Source organism: Dicentrarchus labrax, unplaced genomic scaffold (genome assembly GCF_905237075.1).
Source record: "Dicentrarchus labrax unplaced genomic scaffold, dlabrax2021, whole genome shotgun sequence".
In the NCBI taxonomy this organism is placed as follows: Eukaryota; Metazoa; Chordata; class Actinopteri; family Moronidae; genus Dicentrarchus; species Dicentrarchus labrax.
Window position 1 is genome coordinate 24,147,455 of NW_026136711.1, and position 22,753 is coordinate 24,170,207.

Genomic DNA, 22,753 nt, shown 5'->3' on the forward strand with positions numbered 1-22,753 from the left:
ACCATTATTTTTTTTTTTTTTAATTTTAAGACGCCAAAAAACAAAAAAAAAAAAAAAAAAATAAAAAAAAAAAAAAAAAAAAAAAAAAAAAAAAAAAAAAAAAATAAAAAAAAAAAAAAAAAAATAAGTTCAAAAAAAAAAAAAAAAAAAAAAAAAAAAAAAAAAAAAAAAACCTCTTTTTTTTATTTATTATTTTTTTTTTTTTTTTTTTTTTAAAAACAAGTTTTGTGCGATGAAACATTACATTTCGCCTGTGATCATAAATTAATGAAACAGTACCTTACAGTGCACATTTTTATCTATGAGTTTCCTCTCTCCATCATTTTCCACCATCCTACCCCACATCTATCTCTTTCCTTCCATCACTCATCCTCTTTTTTCCTTCCAATTGGCTAGACTTCAAACATCCAAGTGATTGGAAATGTTAAGTTCCCACAGCCCAGCTGACCTCCACTGCTTCCTTCCCCAGAGACTCTGGGGGCTCTCCTCGTCTTTCTATAATTGGAGAGACAAGATACCTTGCACTGCTTTGATCCGTACTCGAGCTCTGATTATAGTTTCAGAAGGGTTAGGGTTTGCCTTCGGAGGATAAACTGGCCGTCTGTCTGTGCCCCACTTCACTGCAAGGATTCATAGTTGAGTTTTTGGTGAAATAAATATGATTTCAACACAATAAGCGGCAATTGTGCAGTTGTGTTAAATAACTTGATGCTAACCTTCACTAATTATTTGGTAAACAAAATCACTGCGTACTGATTAAGTCATTGGTATGTGTGGTCACTTGTATAGAAAACAGTATACATGCAATTTTAAAGATACAATTCGTAGATTTTGTGTCTTTTTTAGCACCCACAAACATACTGCAACACACGGAAATACCTGTCTTCTGGAAGGCCTCTAGCTGTTCGCTGGTGAGCTCTTTGATAGAAGCAGTGACAGCTTTGAAGGCTCCCTTTAGTCTCTTGCCCAGCACCATGTGGTCTGGCTCAGCTCTCAGACGGATACCATACTTGTCCTTGTCTGTTGACAGTGTTAACTGTCGCACATTAAGCTCCTGGAGGATGAAAAAAAGACACACACGTCTTAGAAAAGGTAACGTCACTGTGTTGTAGTTGCTTGTACAGTGTTAATATCCCAAGTATACTGTACCAGGGTTATTACTTTTGACAAAAACATTTTTTTTTTAACAAATTAAACTGTAATGTGCACTGCAAACTCACAAAAGTTAAATTAAATTATGCATAAAAACGCCTTTAACACCCCATGTTTTTATTACACGCAGCTATACCATTACATGGCCAAAAGAAAACAGATAAAGCTCTCCTGCCAACACCACAGACGTTAAAGCACCAGTGTAGGATTTAACTTACACACCTACACTCTGGTCCTTAAACTTAATTTAATTCAAAAAGTAAAAACTTTAAATACCCCAGGCATGTACTGTTAATAGACAATCAATGATTGATTACAGAAAGTCCTTCGCTCAAAGAGTAAGTCAGCCATGAAATCAACCAGTAAGTCAGTCAGTGAGCCGCTCCTACTATTGAGTCCATACTTCTGCCTTTCAATATGTTTCATTCTTCAATCTAAATGGAGAGAGAAATCTGTGATCCAGTCATATCTGGTGAAGCAATAGAGATACTAAATTTAGCCATACTGACACCCAACCTGGCCTGAAATGCACGGCTTCTTTCAGTCAATCACACTGAAAAGTTGAGTGATTTCTAGCATAACTGACTTGCTGACAGAGAGCACAGATAAGCTACTGTAGTGGGCTGAGTAATAAATGTCAGACCAGCGTGGGGTTGAAAATAGTTGAAACTTCTGTTTTGAGCTGAGCTTGGTTAGTGAATAAAGGAGTGAGTTGATGCAAAGTGCACAAAAAGAAGGTCCTTTATCTTAAGGTCATACGTATATGGCTGTGTGTCTGTGTGTGTATGTGATAACTTAAAAGGTAGAAATATTTCACAGCAACTTGAGCTCTGCAGAAACTCTGCCGACAGTAGAGTCATCAACAAGCTTGTCAGCCAAGCAAGGCTGACCAAAGCTAAAATGTAGATGGACACTGACCATCAACATTAAATCCCATTATGTGCCTATACTCCTTCCTCTGGATGTTAAGAGAATTTGTTAAATCCATGTTTTGCCTCAAGTAATAGCTAATGAAAATCTAATCAGCATCGCTCAGGATTTACCACTGCTTAGTGTGAAATGCTAAATTAAGACGTCAGCACTGGCCAGTAAAATGGTCAAACCCGTGAAAAATGGCGGTGCTAGTATTGGTGCCAATAGTATCCGCTACTCTAGTCTATATATCGGAAAAGGCTATTCTGAGGGGTCTCAACTTAAGCTAAATGCTTTGTTACATTATGTAGAAGTCAAATTAAAAACTGTAATTACTTCAGACATGTGTTGCAAAGGGCTGATCAAAAAAATTTTATTCACTCAGAGAGTAAGTCAACCATGAAATCAACCAGTCAGGAAGCCAGTCGATAGCAGCAGTACTAATTTTATTTTACTATAAAAACAGTCATTGCATAGAGGTTTAAAGAGGGCGCAGTCCTGGAACAACATAACTTAACTAATTATTGTTTACCTATCTGTAGGTGCCCAATTGGCTCATATTTAAAGCAGCAACATTTTTAGTTGATTCTGGCGGCCCCAGTGGACAAAAGCAGTAGCATTTCCACAGCCCTTTTTAATTGATTCCAAGGGGAATCCAACTGAATCCGACCCGGTGACAGGCATTAAGAATAACTATATAGAAATAGCCAATCTTCCTGCTGATGGTCTCATGTGCTTATGTAGGTCATATAGAGGCACCAGTACTAAATTAAGATCCTCCTCCTCCTCCTTGTAGTAAGTTTAAGTAGTGGTAAAATCAATTTAAATCAAATCACAGAGAATTAGTTGTGAAATAGTAATAAATATAGAATAATAATAAAGGAATCGAAGAAAAAGCAACAATAAAAGGGTGAATCCAGACTTAATCTACCTTACTTTCAAATCCTCAGTTCAACTGAAACTACATCACACCAACATTGTAGTAAGTGTTTGAAGGTTCTTCCCTAGATTGCAGGACCTTAGCTTGCTCTCAATTCTGATCAAATAAACCTTGTTTACTGGAAGGAAGCTAGAAGTCGGAAAAGGTTAAATGTTTTCCCACCAGAAATGAAACAGAGTGAGAGATAAAAAGTGGCTTGAACTAAGATAAAGCTTAGGGGACCCAGCAGAAGGTTGCAACAGAAGCCCTTTTCACAAGTGAACCTTAATCTGTAAATGTTCTGTCAATTTTCCAAGTTAGCATCGTATGGGAATCGTAGATGCATCAGTCATTTCACAGCTCGGGACCCGGTAAGACTATAGTAGGAACAAAAGCAGCAACATCCACAGATACAACAATTCAAAAGGTTGAGACATTAGTGGGGTTATCTGATCAGCTGTGGAACTTATTGAGTTTTGTTTGTAGAAAATCAAACCCAAAGACAAAGGGATAATGTCAGTTTAATGCTTCCTGCACTAAAAGGCTATGACAATTACTCTGTCTAATGTCTGAGTGGTAATTTTCCCCAGTCTCTCGGACAGCACCTGAATTAATCTGCACTTTCGGCTATATAACCATACAATGATGCCGCTTTCACAAAAATGACACCTGACATTGCACCTTATGTCCTTGGCTATACCATACGATGTATGAATGTCAAAAAAACATCTAGCTTATCTGGAAAGGTAAACTTACAGAGCCACAGCAGTAATGTTGTAGGGTCTATATGTGAAACGAGACCTACAGTGGAAGAGCTATGTGAACTGTAACGATTACTGTGACTATGAAGTACACGAACAGATTAAGTGCAATAAAATGTTTCCGTGCGCTGGAGGAAATAAAAACATACTGCTTGTGGCTGCACTCTATATTTGATGAGGGGTTTATGTGTGTGGCATTTGGAGGAGATCAAATGTGAAATCCTTTTCCAAGGCATCTGCTCCACCCCCTTTTAAATTAACCAAGCACAGAGATTTTAATTACAGTTTAAGATAAAAACGGCATATAGAAGTACTTCGTCTATCATACACCTCCCCTATAAAGTCAAAATACTGGCTTTGGAGTGACAACAAAGTTTTAGGTGACGTTTCTCTTTGACTTATGAATGTAATAGTGCTGATCAAAGCACGATAAACAGACAAAAATAGGGAAACACTTTAGATGAGAAGAAGATGAGCCTCTTGCCTTGAAAGAGAACACTGGTATAAAAGACAGTTTACTTACTTCCAGGATGTATTTCTGCAGGGACTGGATGTCTTTCAAAGCCTCTGGGTCCTGGTGAATAACTACCACCTCCTTCAATGGGTACTGAAATACACACCAACATTACAATTGGTCAGTAGCTCCGATAAACAAAAGCAGTGTCATAAATCAACACGACAACAAAACCTATACCATACTAGACCTTGTGCACAAATTTGACAAAACCACCTAAATCTATAGGAGAGCTAAAGGAATTCATAGTACATAAAATGTTAAGAGTTCGACTGATGCTGGATTTTTTAAGCAGACACCAATATTGATACTTGCAACATACAAAAATCCCAAAGCACGACATTCACAAATTCTTTTTACCTAATTGGCCGACATCGCTACATCTAAACAATAGGCCAATATCAGCCGATATACTGCCTGCTTCCTTGAGTTTTAATTCACTGTACCTCTTACGCTGAACTGGAATAGATAAAGCTGATGATTTACCTTGACGGGCAGGGTCTTCCTGTCTCGGATCACTCTGCCCAACTCAATCACAGACTGCATCTGAGACACGGCGCTCTCAATGCGCTTGTCAATCACACTTTCCCTGAAAAACAGAAACACGAATAAAGGCAATTCTGAGTATCACCACATCAGAAGAAGTGTTACAATGTCATGGTATGAGTGCGGTTCGGGCCATACTGGAGGGGACATTTAAGTGCTGCACCAAGAATCTCCTCCGCCTGGTGAGACTTTTGCAATTGTAACGAGTGCCACCTGACCAAGCTTCCTTCTTATAACAAGAGGATGTAGGAAATTCCAATTGCTCTTCTGATGAAAATGAATATTAGAGCATGACAAGGTTAGTACCACACCAGCACACATCTAAATAAAGACAGACTTCATAACCATCAGTGCCAGAGTTTAACTCAGGAACATCCGCTAATAAGGCACACAGGACTTCCACCACTGAATCCAAATTAGAGCTGCACAGCCACTGATAATCACGCATAATCGCAATATTAGCCCCAACTGTCTGCAGGAACATAGACTGTTTATGTGTGTACGTGCACAATGGCTGTTCATTTACTCGTGCGGTGTGTTCCTCTGTGTGCACACAGCAGTGGAGTAAAATGGAAGAGGAGAGGACGCCAGGGACAGCCAATCATTTAATGAGTTGATTGAGGAGCAGCTGTTCTTTCCACCTGATTGGTGGCTGACCTTTGGGAGGGGGTGAAGTAGTCCCATTCGACAGCAGGAAGGACAAGCGGCTAATAAAGCAGCAGAACTGAGTGCTGCCTAAGTGACAGGGGAGATTATATGAACCATTACACAAACTATTTTCCTTTTGCTAAATCAAATGAATGTTTAATCATGTCAGAACTTTTGTATAGTTAAAGATGATGCAATTAAGTTTGGGCAATTAGAAATTCCTCCAAGGCATTTCGAAAACTGATCACCCACCAAAGCACACATTTCACTTCAGTAATTGAAGAGAAGGGACTGACATGATCATATGTCGTGAGCAACATCCATTTGCAAAGCTGAAAATTAAGACAGTTCTGTGTGGGTATCTCTAGGTCAGTGTTAAAAGTGCACACCATCACTCTCTAAAGAAGGCCTCAACAGTTTCACCCTAAAAATACAAACAGAGTTAGACTCATTTTAGAGAAGATAGCAGTGAACTTGAGGGAGGCTGTGCACAGGGAATTCACTGTCTTGAACCTGGTTGTTGGTTGGAACTGACTTTGTACCGCTGTGGAAAATGCATCATCTGTGATTCACTTTTATCACCCAGAAACAAAGAGCCTTGCATTTGACACATGAGCAGACAGAGATTTGCTTTTGAGTGGTTTCTGAGCAGATTTTTAAAAGAACCAATTGATCCCTCAAAACACGTATAATATTAAATATTAAAATGGAAAAGTTAATCAGAGTGGTGGAAGGTGAAGTAACAAACAGCCGAAATGAAAAAAAAAATGGGTAAGACACAAAAAGAACAGCTGCTGCGAAGGCTGACAGTTATCTAGAAACTACTGTGGACTCGGGAGCTTCAAAAGCTTCAACTCTGAGGAGTTCAGAGTGTTATACGGTTGGGGTAAAGTAAGGCCATGCACTTTGGCTAAGACTGATTAGGCTGTGGATCAGCAGTGGATATCCTGTGAGAAAAGGGGCTAACACAAGGGGGGTTTGCTGTGTGAGCCGCAGGGTGACTGTGTGGCAAGAGCGGCAGTTTTTAAACCAGATGACCTTGGTTATATTCAATTGGTTGAAATCCGGTTTCAGTAAGTGTCCACACTGCTGAAGAGTCATTGAACAAGACGTCCTATTAAATCCAGGGATGCTGCTCTGTAGCTGATGCTGTTTCAAAAGCAGGAAAAATAAACAAGGGGATTTCCCTACAGAGAAAAATGAAAGCTATCATTACTAAAGGATCAATCAATGTCACCTTGTGAGCTAAATCAGACAGATCCTGATGCATCTAGTTCTGTAAATATACTTTATAGATTGAGTCATTCAAATTCATTAAAAGTTCCTTTTTAATGTAAGTGGCAGAAGCAGTCCATGTCAATAACATTTCAGTTTTTATTGAAGAATTTTTCCAACCTGACTTGGGGCAGCATGAGATAGTGAATGCTGGTGGCGTCCTTTTCTTCAACAGAGGCGGGGTCGATGAGGTGACGAAGATTTTGGTACATCATCTCTGTAATGAAAGGTGTGAAGGGAGCCTGAGGGGAAGGATGGAAGAAAGCGAGTAGACATGAGAGAAAAAAATGAAGAGAAGAAGATTTTTAGATGCTCTGTACTGTAGTTAGTTAATTTACATTTTTTGACATAAAGGTCTAAAAGTCAGAAGCAGCTATAAAGTCAGCATAAAAAACACATTATTACTGTAGATCTTTTGACTCAAATGGTGCAAAAGTTCAAACAGAATTGTGCCAGAATTGAGAGTGAGGTTACTTCTAATGCGATTCTCTTCCATTTCAACCACAGCTAATTAATTTGTATAGCTCACAGCTGATCTTTATTGATCTGGGTTAGGCTAACTGGTTCTTAGCGTGCCTCTCGCCTCACATGCAAACATCTTCAATGTGTTATAAATAAAAACTCCTACTACTCATGCATTATTCATAGCCATGCAAGCACACACACACACACACACACACACACACACACACACACACACACACACACACACACACACACACACACACACACACACACACACACACACACACACACACACACACACACGCCCACACACACACGCGCACACACACACACACACACCTCTTCATACCAGCATTATTTCTTTGTGTCTTGCATGCACAAAAGTAAAACCTCACCACAACAAATCTCCTCCATACAATCTCTTTTCTGTCTCAGTCTCACACACACTGACACACAGAAACAGCATGACTCACCATCAGCCTGCACATGGAGAACAGAACACTGAAGAGGGTTTCCATCGCCCACAGGCAGTCCTCAATGCCACTCTCTCCCTACAAAGTTCACACATACATCAATATGGTCAGTCCCTTCGGAACAGTGAAAAGACAAATGTGCCCTAGCAGACCTCAGCACATGTATCTCCAATCCACATGAACCAAATGCTGACCAGGAGGGCCACAAACTGGTGGCTATAATGTCCACAGATGGAGGCTATGATGAAGAGATGAAGAGAGCGGTAGCTTAAATCACGATTTTTATGTTCAAAACAACTAAAAAATAAAAATAAACAAGATACAGGACACAAACTGTAAAAGAGCAGCATCATCTGTTTTATTCACTCGTGTATATAATTACCAGTATACTATTGACTCAACAGATCCTACTACTACTACTAGTGATTGTCACTCCTGGGACTCCATACATTGGAATCATAGGCTATCAGCTGCTGTCAAACAGCTGTACGAGGTATTTTCCTAAAAAAAACAAAAAAAACATTAACTCTATAAACAAGTGCTGATTCAGAGGTGTCATCTCACCTTTAGACGACGTCTGTTGGTCCTGACGTACCAGTTGGTGAGCATGTCAACAAACTTGACCAGGCGAGGTACGACAGTGTACAGGTGGTAAGCTGCAATAAGAAACTATTAATTTTTTTCAGCTAAATATAGAAAACGTAAATAGGTTGCCAGATGGGATGGATTTTAAGATATGAAGTGGTTATCTTCTCAGCCATTGTCCAGAAAAGATTAGTAATGTGTGAGTTTGGGTCTGTCTCACCTTCCATCTCAGCCTTGAAGAACTGGATGAGGGACTGTGTGAACGACTGAATCCATTTGTCCATGATGTTGTCACTCTGCTTCGGCGTGTTTTCATTGTAAAGGAACTTAATGTCATCCTCCTAACAAATACACACACACACACACACACACACACACACACACACACACACACAAAATAAACAGTTAAATGAGGCATTAACACAAACAATATAATATCATTTTTTACACTCCTCTGACAATTTGATTGGACACAGTATCACTGATGTGAAGCAGCTGAAACCTGGAGCTAAAAAAAGTGGTCATGGACAGTAACTTTAGAGCTACTCTCTGTGGTGAACAAAGTAATTTCCTTTTTGTACCAATAATTACCTAATAAGTAATTGGTAAACAATAATAACAAACTGCTGTTCTATTGAGCAGTGCTGTTTTTTTTTAGACCAGGAATAGCTAAAGGAATATTGTAGGAGTTGTGGAAGTAATGACCTTTTATTCTGCTCATTACACATGTACCTTCTGTAACCTTTGTACGTTCTGCACCAGGAAGCGATAGGCATTATACCACGGCAGGAAGACATCCTTCAACACGTCTCGCACTCCCTCCTCTTTGAAACGCAGGTTCTCTGCTCTCACTACAGGAGAGTTGATGAGGTACAGCCTATAAAAGAGAGACAGTGCAGGGGTTGGGGAGTGTGGCGGGATTGATTATGAGTGAATGAGAGCATATGGTGTGTACAGCCAGGTATCAACTTAAATGTGTGAATGTATGAGGCTGTTTACTGTATGTGTAAGTGGGCCGACACAAATAAATAATGCGTGTTCGCGTTGAAGACAGAGAGATGTAAAAACAAAACGGCAGTCAGAATAAACTTTGCAAAACTGTGCAGTGTTGCCCCAGTTAGACATTTAAAGTTACTTTAAATGCACTATACAGAAAGGTACAATGCAGCTTCAACAAGAGTGTTAGAGCTAGACAGCTTGTTTAAACGTCAGTAAAACAAAATCAGGATTCTGAAGGCGACAGCACACACACTTTAGTTTATCTTGATCTATGCAAGATTAGCATTTGCGTCATATTTCAGTATCTACAGGACAGTTATCAGACGCCATTCAAGGAAAGCTGTGAGGATGACATTTTCTTAATACAAAGTTATTCAGCTGTCAAAACATATCTGAGTTGCCGGGCACCCTGGTAGCTCATCTGGTAGAGCTGGTGCCCCATGTACCAAGGCTGAGTCCTTCCTACAGCAGCAATGGGTGTGACTCTGCTGCGTGTGTGTCCCCCGTCCCCCCCTCCCTTTCCTCTACACTTTACAGCTGTGCAAAGTTTTGTCAAATGTTATCAAAAGTTTGGTCAAAACATAATAACAGCATCCCAGTGCAAACTAATCTCTTCTCTTCATTAAAGCCAAATAAATACTGTTGATAGGACAATGACATATCTGGATAACCCATATCAATATAATAGTGTGTGGCAGACATCAGCACACTGTAGACAGATTAGAAAAGGTTTTGATGATGATTCTGGAAGCAAGCAAACATGATGCAACTTCATGTAATAGGCCATGAGTGTTTTTAATAGCAGATAGCAGAAGATACATTTTAAATAAAATGCAGAATAGACAGAACCATCAATTGGTCAAATTCCTTTTGGCACCTTAAAATAGGCCAACATAGAGATGGTTGGATGTCATTTTACACAGTATATACTTCAGTCTGGCACTGGTTCAGACTTTATCTTATGCAACAGTAATTGGCAGTGAGATATTTATGGAGCTCACCATCCTATAACAGCTATAGTGTAAGTAAGGTTTTAAGGCACAAAAGAGACTTATATACTATAGTAAACCGAAGCCTTAAAGAGAAACAGAACTTAGCGTCTCTCCCTTTATCTCAGCAGCTCATTCTTCATTAGTCTATATGTGAGCATATGGCACAACTGCATTGTCCTTTATTCATCAGGCCATATGGCCATGGCACTCACTGCTCAGGGCAAAGGAGCGAAATGTATGAGGAGAAACAATGTGTGTATGCATGTGTATGTACAGTATGCGTGAGTGTGTGCACACTGTATATAGGACACAGAACCTGCCTAGTTAAGCGTGGATAGGGATTCAAACCTCTTACAACAATGCCTGCTAATAACATAAGGTAGGTTACCACACAGAGTCGTGCCACTGGCACACGAGCATTCATGCCACACACACCACACGCCCCCCACACACACACCCCCCCCCCACACACACACACCCCCCCCACACACCCCCCCCCACACAAAAACACACACACACACACACACACACACACACACACACACACACACACAGACCTGAGGGCATCAGCTCCATAGTTCTGCACTATCAGTCCTGGATCTGGGTAGTTCTTCTTGCGCTTGCTCATCTTCTGTCCATCGCTGCAGGAATGAGACAGGCAAAGGCATTAATGCACATAAACATGCACGCATGCACAAAAGTGCATGTTAGCAACCATGCACTTGGTATTTAAATGAGTACTTCCAGGTCAGCAGGCCTGAGAGCACAATGCACTATTTAGACCCCAGGGCTGAGGACAAGCAGCCCTATTGTAGAGCATCTCTGAGGGCTAAATATTACAGTACACATAACCACACTGATCATGGGGAACTGCAGAAAACCTAGGAGATAAATGGGCAGGGGAAGAAGGGAGAAGAAACTGAATATAAGTACAGAAGCAGAGAGGGGTTATCCCTTTTTCTTATTGTCAACAATTACCATTAAATATCCTGCTTTTAAGTATTTCCTGTGTAGCCAAAGTCAAAGTGTGGGAAAATTGGAAAATTGGAAAAAGACACATTGTTGGTTTTGATCTTTTCACAGCCGTTGTTGATAATAAGAAAAATATAGAATAACACCAGACTGTATGCAAATTAAAGAAAGATGAGTAAGAGGAGTTTGTTATTAAGTCAGTGGTCTTACCTAGCCAGTACCAATCCATTAACAATGACATTCTTGAAGGGTGGTTTGCCAAACAGCGCAGTGGAGAGCACCAACAAGGTGTAGAACCTACAGCAGGATACAAGAAGATGGCACACCAGGTCAGGGTCACAAGCAGGACTGAAATATTACAATTCATTCCTTTTAGGATTGAGAAAAACACATTTACTTCTTCAGTCTATCCATTATTTTTCAGCCATTTGCCATTATTTCATACTTATCCATTCAATTAAAAACTATTGATTATTAAGTCTTTCAGTAACACACTCGTCTGCCTGATCAATCCATTAGAGCTCTGCTCTTGTCAATTCCCTCAGTGAAATCAGAACTCTGTGTCTCAATAGACCTTTTTCACAGCAGTGACATTAGTTAAAGGTTCCATTTAATGTAGCAGAGCCTTTCCAATATCAGCACCATTAATCTGTTTTTACTTGAATGGAACCTCAGTTCTATGTAATATGTTCACCCTACTATTTTATGTCAAAATGGCTGCAGGCAAGTCTTTTAATCCATCCCTCCACAGCTTACCATCCCCTTGTCTGGTCAATGCCTTCGGCAATGAAGTCTGCTGGGAAAGTGTCCTCAAACTCCTTCCTGTTCTCGAAGGGGTAGTGGACCTGGGCGTAAGGCATGCTGCCGCTCTCAAACCAGCAGTCAAACACCTCTGTGAGCCTCCGCAGCACTCCCTTACCGCACCGTGACGGGATTGTCAGATTATCAATGCTGAGCAGAGAAAGTGTGGACAGAAGAAGGAAAAGGAAGAAAAGGGGGTTCAATTGTTTAGACAAATAGCAATACCAATTTGAGCAGCTCTGTTTTATTTTAGGTTATTTTATTGCCACGAGGAACTTTTAAAAACATTTGTACACTGTGTGGATCCAAGGGTCAACAGGGTTCTTGGCCGGAGTCCAAAACAACAATTTTATAATCTTTCACTGCTGGGAATGAGGTTTAAGAAAAGAACAGTGGTGCTCATGTTGCGCTGACACCCACTACAATAAGGTTGGTTATTGCTTTATGCTTCAAGGATATGGATTAATTTACTCCATATACCGACTCACTCAGATTAGGCCTAGAAACAAAGTCATTGTTTCTTCAGTAAAGTTATTTAAACTGAGGAAAATAGATGAACCTGGGATATGTAATCGTTACAAAGTGTCAGCCTGTATGAGGTGCCCACTAAATCCAGATTAAATCCATATGTATGGAAAGTTCCCTTAGTCGAATTCTGGGTAAATAGAAAAATATATCCAAAGAAAGGTGATTAAGCACATTTAATTTATTTTTCCCTCCAGCAACAGCCTGGTACACATTTCTAGAATTATTAGCACTCCGCCCTATAAACCGTAGATTACACCTTTAATAATCTGCTGTTGGCCACTACAGCTGCTACGCTGCAGTACTCTGCTGCTCCTAAGAGCTCTGCTCCTGGGCCTATTGGGGAAAGGTAGAGTTTTTAAGCAAACATTTTCCCAAAAGAAGAGCACTGCTGAGTACATTTTTGAGCAAGTTTAATATATTTTTGCAGTGTGTTATGCATTAGACTTTACTAAAATATTCACTTTCCTACAATAAGGGCAGAGCCATTATCTCTGGGATGTGGCCACTTCACATATAATAATAGCATACAACATATAATATGAACTGATAATAGTCTGTCCATGTAGTTGTTAGAGATGCATACATCTTTTTTAAGTTTTTCACTGTATGCGTGTGCTTGGTCACACCCTGAAAACTCTGCTGAAATGTCTGTGTGAAATTGGTGCAAAGTAAATCTATATAAATCACAGTTATGAGTTGATGGTAACGATACATCTCTTTAATAAATTGTGCAAAAATTTTGTCCAGTTAGCAACCATGGGCATCTATTGTGACTAGGGTTGTGTGATGTGATGATTGATATATACGTATATCATTTTAATACACATATTTTACTTTAATATGCACACCTTGCTTTCTCACTCCCAAATACACACATGCACACACACCAGCTCGCCTCGTTCTCTGTTTCTCTCTCTGGGAGTATATTCTCTTAAAAGTCACCCAAAAAAACATAACTTGAGTTTTGGATTTTTCACACACGATTCCATTTTCACAAAAGCAGGTGAGACTCATGTGGTGGAGGCTTGGTGTTAATAACATTGTGGAAATGACCAAAAGTGAACCCAAAGTGGTACCAAATGCTTTACCTGGTCCGTGCTTGTAAAATATCCACTGTCTGTAATCTCGCCGTCTGTGTTTCTCTCACTATGTCCATGGTTGTGCGTTGCCCCCCTAAATTAAGTCTTGTGTGTGGATACTGAGACAGTAATATTTTATAATTTGCATTCTTTTTTGGGACTCAAAGTCAGAATAAGTTAGCCTCCGCTGCCTAAACTGCCTAGACCATTTTAATATGTCCCTTGCAAGCGACCAGACTTAAAGGAAATGCAATACTAAATCACCAGGGTGCCCTTTTCAGGCATATTCATGACAATATAGAAATAATCAAGCACCAGTTTAATTGAGGGAATCACACTTCTTTCATGGTAAATGGCTTTCTGGTCAACATTACCAAACAAGAAGAAGAAATGCTCATGTAGCTTAAAGGTACTACCAAATGCACTAAAACATGCAAACATCTGATAAACTGATAAAAAGCTAATGAGTTATTCTTTAATTAGATGAGTTTCTTTTTAATCTTAAAGACTGCTAAAAATCATTTTCATTACTTCCAGACGTGCACAGGAACCCGTTCAGTACAACCCAAACACAGGAGCAGGGCGAAGATGACCTCTTCTTCCCCCATCAATTAAAGATGGCCAACTCCATGGAAGTGATTAAAGGTAATTAGTGGATGAAGAGCGGAAGAGTAAAGTGATCTGTGTTCCATAACAGCCGTCTGGTTCAGGCAGACAGGTCATATTAGAGAGGCAGAGGGCAGATTTAACAGGGACACGTTCATACACTTACAAGCACAGACACCATATCAAAAACTTATCACCACATGTCCACACACCCCCACACACACACAAACACACACCCCCACACACTCACACACTCACACACACACAAACACACAAACACACACAGCCAGTGAATCTCACACTATCACAGCAGACACACACCACTGAGCACATGTTCAGGTAGTTAGCTGATAATCTCTGTGTTTGATCAGTGACTCACCTCTCCCGATGCAGATCAGTTACTTTGACTCCGGTGAGTTCCTCCAGTTCAGCCATGGACCCAACACATACCACCTGATTTAGGAGCGCACACACAGAAACACACACAGTACAGCTTGAGGGAGCAATATAACAAGACAGAATTCACAGTAACGCATTTCATGAATATTGCTGAAATAATTTGGTCTAAAAGAAAATTAATCAGCAGCAACTTTAATAATTAATTAACTGTTTAAATCACCAAGGATACTTAACATTTGCTAGTTCCGGCTTTTCAAATGTGAGGATTTGCTATCTTGGACTGATGACCCAACAAAACAAGGAGTTTGCACATCCCCCTTGGGGCCTTTCAGTTTCTGACATTTTATCAATAATTATTCAACAAATAAAACAATGAACAACATTGCAGCTCATATCAAAAATTGTTCATTGCCATTGTGTGTTTATGTTGAAAAAAATTAGTATTGGCTGATATATCGTTGTCAGATTTTTAAAACTACCAAATATCAATATCAGTATCGGCTCAAGAATCCAGTAATACCCGGGCTAAACTTTACAATAAACAAGAAACTTTTTTTTTTTAATTTGTAATAACATGTGCAATATTGAACATATATGTTACCATTTGACGTAATTTAAGAGTCACCTTTAAGCTCATGATTTGGGTTTTTGTACAGATTAAACAAACAAGATACAAAATGTCAACTAGAGATTTTTAGAGTTGCTGCTAGGTGGATTTTGTTACCTTTGGGCCAGGCAAGCTGTTTCCATGCTAAGCCAAGCTAACTGGCTGCCTGTGCTGTAGCTTCATGTTTACTGTACACATAAGAGTGGTATTGATCTTTTCATCTAACACTTGGCAAGAAAGTGACTAAGCGTATTTCCAAAAATGTCAAACTCTTCCTTTAAACTGGAATTAAAGCCAGTTTTACTTACCCTACTAATGAATTTTTCTGACTGTATTTGAACATAACTTCAAAGTAGGCCTACTTCAACACACTTCCTGAGTAACTTTACCTTAGAAAGCATGGTAAAGTGTGTTATCTGGTCTCCTCAGAGAGTTAACCTGTAGGCTCTGCTCTAGTTTTACCACAGCACCAGGTAACATGGCCCAGATACAGCCTGATACACCACCATCAGACACAAAAGAAGACAGAGTAAAAGAAACACATCTATCTAAGAGTCAGGGACAGAAAGAAGATAGAACAACAAAAAAAAAAAAGATACTGAGAGATAGAAATTGTACTTCCACACACAGAGAAACACACACACACACACACACACACACACACAGACACACACACAGACACACACACACACACACACACACACACACACACACACACACACACACACACACACACACACACAGCTTTAGTTTTGGGTGTGTGATTTGCTTCTGAGGGGTTTGTGAGGGAGGCACCAGGGAGCATGAGTGCTCTGGAAACAGTCACAATGCTATTTCCAGCAAGCAGGTCGCTGGCTGTCCCTCTTTCAGCCAGGGGACCAACACTACATTTTTCAAACGCTCAAACAACCCAATTCTGACATCTCTATTCAGTTCAGTCTACTTCACACAGTCAGCCCAGTTTGGCAATGAACATCCACAACCAGACGAACATTTACAGTTTGGCTGTCTACTCCACCGCCTGCCTGTTTTTCCTCTTCCATTTATTTTCCTCCTCCTCTTTTCATCTCTCATTTTTCCCCTTTCTCGCATTTTTTTGCACTTCCTCATTTTCCTCACCAGCTAATATATTCAGCCCCCTTTTTTTCCCGTGTCTGCCTTCCGTTGCCACCCCTTCCCTATCCCGATCACTGTTTGTCTTGAGGACCTTTGAAGTTGCCTTAACCGGCATGAAGAGAAACCAAACACATTTTAGTTTGTGTTTATTTGCTGTTTACATTAATGAATCATTCATGTGTTGAGTTTACGGAGGCACTCGGTAATGGTGCCTGAGGGGAGCTGACTTTGACTGCAGTACGGAGTCACGCTACACTCTCTGGTTTGACACCCTGGTCACATCACACTGTCATGCCAGAAAGTCTCTCCTACACAAGCACCCCCCCACACACAAACAAAAAGGGGCAGATATGCTAAATTATGTGAGGGTCCAAAAGAGGTCAGCGAGAAACCTTTTGACCCCCACCAATTTATGAGAACAGCTGGATTTCTGTACCCTCGCAGAAGACCAATCTTTGCCTTTGGAGAGACACAAGAAATGTTTTCCCCCAAGCTCATTTCTATGGTAAATAAAAGTGAAGAGTTATGGAGAGTTCAACTTTTCAATTATGCCCTCATGCTTAGCCCAGATTGATTTGTGAGTGCTGCCAAGGCTGCAATCAGCTCCCTGAGAAAAGAGTAACTGACTTGGTATTTGGTCATGACACAGACAAATTGTGTGATCTCTGCAGAGTACAAAGACACATTAGAAGCATTAAGTACTCTATTAAAGCATAGCAAGTGAGTATTTGTGCGTTTCGTTGTTTTCCTGACCTCCTCGAAGTCGTCGCTGACCCAGAGAGGGATCGGTGTGCCCCAGTAACGGTTCCTGGAAATCGCCCAGTCCCGTGCATCCCTCAGCCAGTTGCCGAAACGCTTCTCACGCACAAACTCTGGAACCCTGCAGAGACAGAGAGATGAGGATGTGTGTTCTGGTTTCAGTTATTCTTTTAAAATATAAAGCATTATTTCAATCACAAGGACAATGTAGTCTGCATTTTAAAAACACATGGATCTTAGGGTAATTTCTCCAGTTAATGCCCTCGACCAAGGCACTGGCTTATATCTGGAGTTGGTCTGCATGGCGCTGTTCCGCAGCTGCCCACTGCTACTAGTACTTAAAATGGGTTAAATGTACTATTCGGTGTATTGTATACATGTGGCAGTAAAGTTGATTTTATTCTATTCTATTTCGGATTACACACAGCAGGAATATTGCTCTCACACTCATGTTTAAACCTCATTTAACAGTTACTTACAACCAATTCCCCTAGAAAGCTTTTAGTCAGAGTTTGTGTAAGGTTTAGTGCCATCTAGTGGTGTAGATCCACACTGCAACTCCCTTGCCTCAAACTCCCTTTTCAAGCGCAAAGGAGAGTATATGGAGGCCGTGAAATGTGTGAAAAACGCAGAAGGCGCCATCTAGAGCTAGTGTTTGTCTGTTCTGGGCTACTGCAGGAACTAGGGATGAGCAATAATTGTCAAGGCAGATAAATCATACGCTGATAATGGAAAATTCCTATATTATGTATTGTTGCAATAATTAAATTACAGTTCATAAATTATCATTTGATAATAATTTATCATGAGTTCTTAGGCAAAACATTTGATCTTAGCATTTCTTTCCATCAAGTGTGCATAAAATAAAGGTTATGGACTTCTTTTTAAAAAGCAAAAATGTGAAATTATTGTGCATCCCTAGTAGACTCCACGGAAGGCGACCCGTCTATAAATAAAAATTACTCATTCTAAGGTAACAAAATTATAACAATTCTTATTTTCAGGTGATTATACAGTAATGAAAACATAGTCATGATATTATATTCCACTAACAGATCCTCCTAAAGGGCTTTTCAATACCACATAGAATGCAGTTTAATACCAGTTTTACAGTTATAACATCCAATGTAGAAAACCAGTAGGGACGATGTGGTCTAGAATTATTTCATATACACACATTTCTATAGTACTTCCTAGCAGTATATAACCACAATTCATAATTACTAACGCAACATGGACCCAGATAAGCGGTATGAATGAATAGATGGATTAACTAATTAAAAATGATTTATTCATTCAAGTTCATTGAGGTTTTTGCTAAAATGAACACTAGCCTATTATGAATTGATAAGCTTCCTAGCTACTGTAGCTAGTAGTAGTGACAGTGTTTTCTTTTCAAGACCTGCTGACACCCTGTTCACTTAAGGTGCAATACATTTTCTCACAACAGTAGCAAGCATTACCATAATGTCCATTATTATTCCTTTATTGAGCTGGCTTCTTTCCCTCTTCTTGCTCATTTTAGACCTAAAAATAAACTGCACTGCTCTCTTTATGAAGCTCAACTGCAAAGGTTAACATTCCCTTCAAGGCATCTTCCCTCCTTAGTACCCCTTTACTGCTCTCCCCTTTTCTTATTTTGCCTCGACCGATTTCTGGCTTTAATCCACCATCTCACAATCTCTTCCTCTTTCTTTCATTCTTCCTGTCCCCCTCTCTCGCTGTGCCAGGCCGTGTTGCTCAGGAGAACAGTGGAGGGGGGGTATAAATCGTCGTCAGGATCCACACGCTAAGCAACGAGTTCATCAATTCCCATTTGTAGGAGGCATTTCTATTTAGGCCCCTAATATATCAATTTAATGATTTTTTTTTTTTTTTTGCTGCTGCTCACATTCCCCCCCCTCTATTGCTTCATGCTAAATGTAGAATTTAAAGTGTGCTGTCTTGTGCTGGAGACGCACAGAAGAGCCATTTAAAATGTGCAGGCTTCTATTATAAGTCGGAGACGCTGGGGATGGATACAAGAGGGAGAAAGAGGGACAGAGGTTGTGGTCGGGACTGACTGAGTGTGTGCATGATGAAAAACAGGTGAGGTAGAAAAAGAGAAGCTGTGTTAAAGGACAAAAAGGCAACTAATCTGGCAATTAACCTAAACCCCTCCTCCTGAACAGTGATGGCCCAATCATGGCTTAGCAACTGTAACTACATGCAGCAGGTCTGTTGAGCTTATGTATATGTTGAAGCAGTGTGGATGCGACTAAATCTGCTGGCGACAGTTGTCATTTCAGACGACAAAAACACTCACCAGCTAAGAATAAGGAGCCTACATTTGTCACTGTCTGAAATCAAGAACAAAAACAACAACAAAAACAAGTCTGATTCCTGGCTAATCCACCCTGAGTCATTTCAGAATCAGTACATCCAACACCACATTTTCTTCTCCCTTATGGCCTAGAAGCTACGTTTTGAGATCAGGCGCCAGGGAGCAAACCTTTTGCATCTTGAGCTTCAAAAGAGACCAGCTCCCCCTTTGCGAGCACTCATTTATTCTGCCCTTAATTTATTCAGACAGACAGACATCTGGAGAAATCAGTCTGAACTTTCTCAATAGACAGTCTACCCACTGCTCCATGTGAGTAAAGAGAGGTAAAAATGAACAAATCACTTTGAGAATATGGTAACTAGCACTTTGCTTTCTGAAGGATTCTTTTAAGTCTCTCATCAGCTAACATGAACTTCATATAGAGGTACCGAAGTCTGCAAGCATTTCACTTTTTCATGATGCTGATGAGCTGTCTAACCTCACTGGCAGACAGACAATCCTCCAGAGACTAGAACTCAAGTTTGGAAGTGTAGTCCAATCAAAAAGAAAAAAAAAAAAACTTCTTTTAACAAAATCAAATAATTAGGGTTGAGGAATAAGCTTAATTAGAAAGCAGCATAAGAGCCTCACCCTCAGTGTAGTGCAGCCACACAGACACAGGGAGGAAATGTGTGTCGACATGCATAACTTCTTTGAGGGCACGCCCAAAGTGTAACAGCTAAATATATATTATTAAAAATGTGCGATGAATTTACAGTGATTCTTTAGGCACACAGAGTCAACATAAATGTTTCATCGTGTCTACAAATATCTTACATCTCTTTGCATTCTACTTTAGAGCTGAAACAATTAGTCGGTCAACAGAAAATTTATCTATTTTTGGATCGGACAAAACACGCCATCTTGGGCTCTCGTCTAAGCAATTAGTTCATTAATTGAAATTAAATCAGCAGATTAACGGATAATGAAAATACATTGTTAGTTGCAGTCTTATTCTACATAAAACAATGCAAACACATCATCACATACTGTAAATTACTTTAACATACATATTAACATGGTCACCCAACATTACATGCAACACTAGTACCCCCCAGATAAGGAATATAGCCTTTAAAAGAAGTGTGTGCGTCTCCGTGTACATGTGTGTCTGTGCGTCTTCACCTTTCTTGCAGCTAGTCATTCATCTCAGTTTGACAGTCCCATTACCAGAGGCAGCTACTGTGGCTCAGAAAAGAGCACTAAGAGCACTGGGAGCACCAGGAGCACCAGGAGCACCAGGGGTAATACCACTTAGCAAAGCCATCATGCTGACGCTTACTTTTTCTTCCATTACAATTAGCATCATGCTAATGTTTTCTATTAAACAGTCAATCAGTCTTGTGTGTATCATAATAAAAATAATTTGATAAGGATTTTAACCCCATTCAATAACAAAAAATCCTTGCAACAACTTCACATTTAAAATTACTATGCCCAGTGATACATAGCTGTCCTGCAGGGAGAAGCCCCTGGCTGCGACAAACAACTTGTCGTGGTTGTGCAGAATCGCAGCTGTAATTGTTTTGGGACTGCGGCTGCTGTCCGTCTTGTCGAGAAGTATTTTGGAGCACTTGTTTGGCAAGACGCTTATAGCTGCCAATTCACTGTCACTCTCAGCACCCAGCTAGTTACCACTTGTTTCAGAAAACAGCTTACCAGTAGCATTTGTCATTGTTGTCCAGTAGTTTCTCCACCATGTGCTCCACTCGAACGAACCAGCTGGGGACGGCTTTGTAGATCAGGGGCGTGTCAGACCTAAAAGTACATTACAACACATTAAATAAAACTTAATGCTGCAAAATACTGACTTAAAAGAAATCATTTGCTGAATAATACTGAAATAATATTGCAAAGAATTTTGAAAGTCATTTTTTAAAATGTATTTCTCATATTGTATATTTTGTTATATTTTATTCTGCTGTTGATCTGCTGTATTGATCACTGAATTCCCTTTAGAAACTGAGCTGGTACAGTCAATAATAGGTGTTTTTAGTCACACTAGCAGCACGGCTCCGGGAATGGAAGAGTTGCTCAATCAGTCCACCTCTTTGGTTTAGACTGAACTATCAGTTTTTCACTATCATAAGTCTATCACCTTGTTTGACTCCTTGATATGTTTTAACAGTGTTTCACAAATTTTTGGTTTAACAAGCATTATTTCTGAGGTCTACTTTACAGAAGTTATGGTTAATAACAGTTTCATCTCTTTGAGCATGTGTCTCCTAGTGGCTTAGAGAGCATCTCTGCATATTTACTGGGTTAATTAATCCTGCTCAGGTCAGCCTGCAGCTGCTCCAGGGGAGTGAGTGATTTAGTCTGCTCAAAAAATAAGTTTGTGTGTGTGCGTGTTCCTGTTAGTAAGGATGTGATAATGTGGGACCTTGAGACAACTTGTGTGTGTCACCACACTGACACTGGCTTTGAGTTAATTCTGTGCAGAGACCACAAAACTTCTACTGATGTCCTGTGTTGATGCTCCTGAGGCAGGCATGAGCACAGACTGTACTGAACACTGAACTGCAAAATATGTCTTCTACCACTAAATAAGGCTGCCTGTATTGAAGAAGAAAATATAATATTTAATTTGTACAGGCCTAACATCTGTGACCTCTAACCCTGATCTTCAGCAGGTGGGCTTATTTAATAAGCATTGTTTTAAGGGTCCACAGTGGGAGAATCAAAGTGAAGCTGTTAGTTTAATTGATTTGGAAGGAGCCACTCTAACACTGCACAGAGGTAACATTAGTTTTACAGTTTGAATTCTGTACACGTCTCACCTCCAGCAGAACGGGTAATTATGTTTGAAACTACTGGCGTTGACGAGGCGACCTTTCTCCTTGAGCCACTTGATGATATTCTTGTCAGCGTCCTATAAATGAACATGAAAACAATAGACATTATTTACAAAATGCAGCTTTAGAGAGTAACTTAATACCAAGGCAGGAAAAAAAGTGTTTCAGTGTCCTCAGTGGTTGGGTCTGGTCAGAAGTGTGCAACTATGATGTCACAGTGTACCCACGCACTCTGGAGCACATCTGTACATCATTGCTGCAAGGTGAGACGTTAAAAAAATATGTATATGTATATTAAAAGTGAGAATATTTTCATGGTGATGATACTGACAAGATTCTGAAGGTACATTTGCAACCCAAGCTTTTTTAAATTAAGCATTCTGGGTAATCTGCTGCATCACCATTACTCTTTAGCACCATATTTTTCTTGTGTTTATTATAACCTTCAGTGAACAGTTTCCTAATGGAGCAAATCTTCTTTAAATACA

General features: G+C 39.9%; 1 protein-coding gene across 2 annotated transcripts in view; it reads right to left on the reverse strand.

The window, feature by feature from the left end:
• Positions 1-22,753, reverse strand: part of iars1 (isoleucyl-tRNA synthetase 1) — a 55,541-nt gene that overhangs the window by 16,498 nt on the left and 16,290 nt on the right. For both annotated transcript variants that reach the window (XM_051415770.1, XM_051415771.1), the window contains exons 12-26: positions 22,251-22,342; positions 21,130-21,228; positions 17,103-17,229; positions 14,607-14,680; positions 11,970-12,164; positions 11,424-11,510; positions 10,799-10,882; positions 8,983-9,127; positions 8,471-8,591; positions 8,230-8,321; positions 7,666-7,743; positions 6,848-6,969; positions 4,745-4,847; positions 4,268-4,351; positions 880-1,054 (exon numbers count right to left, since the gene is read on the reverse strand). In XM_051415770.1, the coding sequence (XP_051271730.1) occupies positions 880-1,054; positions 4,268-4,351; positions 4,745-4,847; positions 6,848-6,969; positions 7,666-7,743; positions 8,230-8,321; positions 8,471-8,591; positions 8,983-9,127; positions 10,799-10,882; positions 11,424-11,510; positions 11,970-12,164; positions 14,607-14,680; positions 17,103-17,229; positions 21,130-21,228; positions 22,251-22,342 (1,678 nt within the window). The remainder of the gene's footprint in view (positions 1-879; positions 1,055-4,267; positions 4,352-4,744; positions 4,848-6,847; positions 6,970-7,665; positions 7,744-8,229; positions 8,322-8,470; positions 8,592-8,982; positions 9,128-10,798; positions 10,883-11,423; positions 11,511-11,969; positions 12,165-14,606; positions 14,681-17,102; positions 17,230-21,129; positions 21,229-22,250; positions 22,343-22,753) is intronic.